The sequence below is a fragment of the Leptodactylus fuscus genome, chromosome 3, assembly GCF_031893055.1.
Source record: "Leptodactylus fuscus isolate aLepFus1 chromosome 3, aLepFus1.hap2, whole genome shotgun sequence".
NCBI lineage: Eukaryota > Metazoa > Chordata > Amphibia > Anura > Leptodactylidae > Leptodactylus > Leptodactylus fuscus.
The window spans coordinates 54,451,868-54,455,326 of NC_134267.1; the positions used below are offsets into that span (position 1 = coordinate 54,451,868).

The 3,459-nt window shown below is 38.6% G+C and overlaps 1 protein-coding gene across 1 annotated transcript; it reads left to right on the forward strand.

Moving 5' to 3' along the window:
• The first annotated feature begins 863 nt into the window (after positions 1-863).
• NKX2-2 (NK2 homeobox 2) lies at positions 864-3,224 on the forward strand. The gene is made up of 2 exons (XM_075266581.1): positions 864-1,162; positions 2,667-3,224. The coding sequence occupies exons 1-2, from the start codon at positions 895-897 to the stop codon at positions 3,221-3,223; spliced, it is 825 nt and encodes a 274-aa protein (XP_075122682.1). The 5' UTR covers positions 864-894; the 3' UTR covers position 3,224.
• The last annotated feature ends 235 nt before the right edge of the window (positions 3,225-3,459 follow it).

Below are 3,459 nucleotides of genomic sequence, written 5' to 3' on the forward strand. Positions count from 1 at the left end.
CATTTCTACACACTTTAGTTTATTTTGGAGCAAAGTAGAATCAATTACTTGCTTCTTAATTTCTACTCCTCATCCCTAAGCCCCAGCCACAATATTGACCTAAGAGGTTTACATAAGTTGGTCTCTTGCCATTTGAATAGCATCTTGTTTAGGTAAAGCCCAATATCTTGAGTGGGTCTTGTAGGTTCTGTAAATACTCAATATTCTGCTTTGCTACAAATCTCCTTTAAGGATGAGGAGAAAGCAGAGGAGAGAGGGAGACAATTTGTTTAAACGTGGTCTCAAGTGTGCAGAATCTCAGCTACTTGGAGGTCCTTTGTATGTAAATACTATGTAAAAGGCCCTCCCCATCTTTGTAATTAATTGACACGTTATACCACTCATCATGTGCTGAAGCACCAATGGTAAAGGCTCCGATCTCCCCAAAACCCACAATTTCACATCTGCAAACACTGTCTTCATCCACTTGACTCCCAGGACCCGCCCACACGTGGCCAGGCTTTCTGGATCTTAATGTACTTTTTCTCCTCTCTGCAGGTTCATGTGTGAAGACCCAACCTTATATGGACTCAGCACTCCAGCTATGGCTTATTTTTTTCAGGCAGCAGGCAACTGCTCAGTGTGCTCCAGCCAGACCCTGAAGTGAGCACACTTTGGCATTTTTCCTGGAGTTACAAAGTATTTGAGAGGAGCTTGTGTGCTCTTGTGCTGTGATATCAGTCATTGCAGCAGATCCACCAGCAAGCTGCCTGTGAGCCCTGTGTGTGTGTGTGTGGGCTCCATTGCTCCTCTGCTATTGCTTTTCTTGCTTTTTTTGTGGTGGCAAACAGGATTGTTGTTGTTGTTGCTGCTGTCATCATCATCATCTTCATCATCATCACCACCAAGGAGAACATGTCTTCTTTAACAAACAACACCAAAACTGGGTTTTCTGTCAAGGACATTTTAGACTTGCCTGACACCAATGATGAAGAAGGATCCATTACTGAAGGGGCTGATGAAGATACAGAAGGGTCTGAGCCCCCTAAAAAATCTGGGGGGTTAGGACAGAGCACCCTAGAAGCTGTGCAAGGTCTGCCTGGTCTGAAAAACCCTTTCTATGACAATAGTGATAATCCTTATACAAGGTGGCTGGCTACTACAGAGAGCATCCAGTATTCCTGTAAGTACCTGCTATACTATCATTTATATATATAGTATCTATGATAGATAGACATTAATTAATAAAGGGCTTAATAACTAATAATATTGTATATTAATACCCTCCCCCTATAGCTTGCCTGCCCTGGGGATCTCTCTTATGTCTTCAGTCTCCAGATGAAACACAAATAAACGATAACTCCACTTTCTAGCGACAATTCTCCCCACAGAGAGACCTTTGTGTAGAAAATTTGGAAGATCAGTCTTTTTGGCAGGAAAATAAAATGTCTACACGAGGCTAAGGCTTGTGCCCCTCAATGAAGGAATTGTTGATTATCCCTTAAAAATCAATTCACGTATCTGGGACCAAAATAGCCCCCTGTAGACACTGAGAAAAACTTCTAAAAAAGAGACAGAATTTACAAGCTTTTCATATTTTTACTAAACTGGAATGTATGGATGTGACAGAAAGGTCAGTGCGGGGGGAAGGAAGATATAGAAGATATAGAAGCCATTCAGACACTTGAGTTATGGCAATAAACTTGTAGGAGCCAAAAATATTATAGAAATAGATATGAATAATATAATACACACGTATAAAGAATAGATTTATTGTACTAATAGTTACAGTCAGTTTTATTTATATTATATTATTTATATTATGTGTATGATTATTAAATATTATATAGGTGTGTGTGTATCATATATCATGAAGGAGTAATATATACCAATGTATCGATAGACAGATAGATTGGTAAGTTGTTAGGTAGATAGACTTGTAAAACAGAGCTGCATAACTGGATAAATAAAAAGGAGATAGATAGATAGATAGATAGATAGATAGATAGATAGATAGATAGATAGATAGATATTTGGATAAAAAGATAGATTTATAGATGGATAGATAGATAGATAGATAGATAGATAGATAGATAGATAGATAGATAGACCTGTGAAAAAGAGCTGCACCATGCATCAAGACTTGTGAAGTGTCCAAAAAACTCAACTTGTATAGTTAACTAGATAAATAAAGATGCATATACAGACAGAAAAATAGAAATTAACTAGATAAGAGATAGATAGATAGATAGATAGATAGATAGATAGATAGATAGAAACAGAGATGTAACATACATGAAGATTTGTGAAGGGTACCTATATTTTCATAAATAGGTAGAAAATAGAGTTGAACTGGATAAATAGATAGAAGATAGATAGATAGATAGATAGATAGATAGATAGATAGATAGATAGATAGAAAGAAATACAGCTGCAGCATACATGAAAATTTTTGAAGAGTATCTATATTTTCATAGATAACTAGAAAAAGAGAGCTGAACTAGATACATAGAGATAGATAGATAGATAGATAGATAGATAGATACTTAGATAAATATACATAGATAAATAGAGATAGATAGATAGATAGATAGATAGATAGATAGATAGATAGATAGATAGATAGATAGATCCTGATGTCTGTGTTTTCTTGCTGACAAATTCCTCCTTTCTTGTACTTTTTGCAGTGCATGGTTTTGCATCTAGCAACTCCCAACAAGACTCCTCGCCCAAATCTCCAGAACCCTCAGCAGATGAATCCCCAGACAACGACAAGGAGACCTCAAGCAGCGCAGATTCTGGGAAGAAGAGGAAAAGACGGGTCCTGTTCTCCAAGGCACAGACTTATGAGCTGGAGAGGAGGTTCAGGCAGCAGAGATACCTGTCAGCCCCGGAGAGGGAGCACCTGGCCAGCTTGATCCGCCTCACCCCCACCCAGGTGAAGATCTGGTTCCAGAACCACAGGTACAAGATGAAGAGGGCTCGGGCAGAGAAAGGTATGGAAGTCACCCCTCTCCCCTCTCCTAGACGGGTGGCAGTGCCAGTCTTAGTCAGAGATGGCAAACCCTGCCACACACTGAAAGCTCAGGACTTAGCAGCCACTTTTCCAGCTGGCATCCCTTTCTCAGCCTATAGCGCCCAGTCTTTACAGCATATGCAATATAATGCCCAGTACAGCTCTGCCAGTAACCCCCAGTACCCCACAGCCCATCACTTGGTGCAAGCCCAACAGTGGACTTGGTGAACTTTTAATATCAAAGACTGATGTACTCCAAAATGGTGAAAAAAAGACTGAAACATTATTATTATTATTATTATATTATAATTATTATTATTATGGATTATGTTTTATTTTTTATTTTATTTTTTTTATGGGAGGTCAGATCATCTTGAAAAAAAACAAATCTGGTCCTTGTGCTCCATGTTTACAAAATTCCTCCATGACAGTGAACCTGCCTACCTACAAGAAAAAAAAAATCT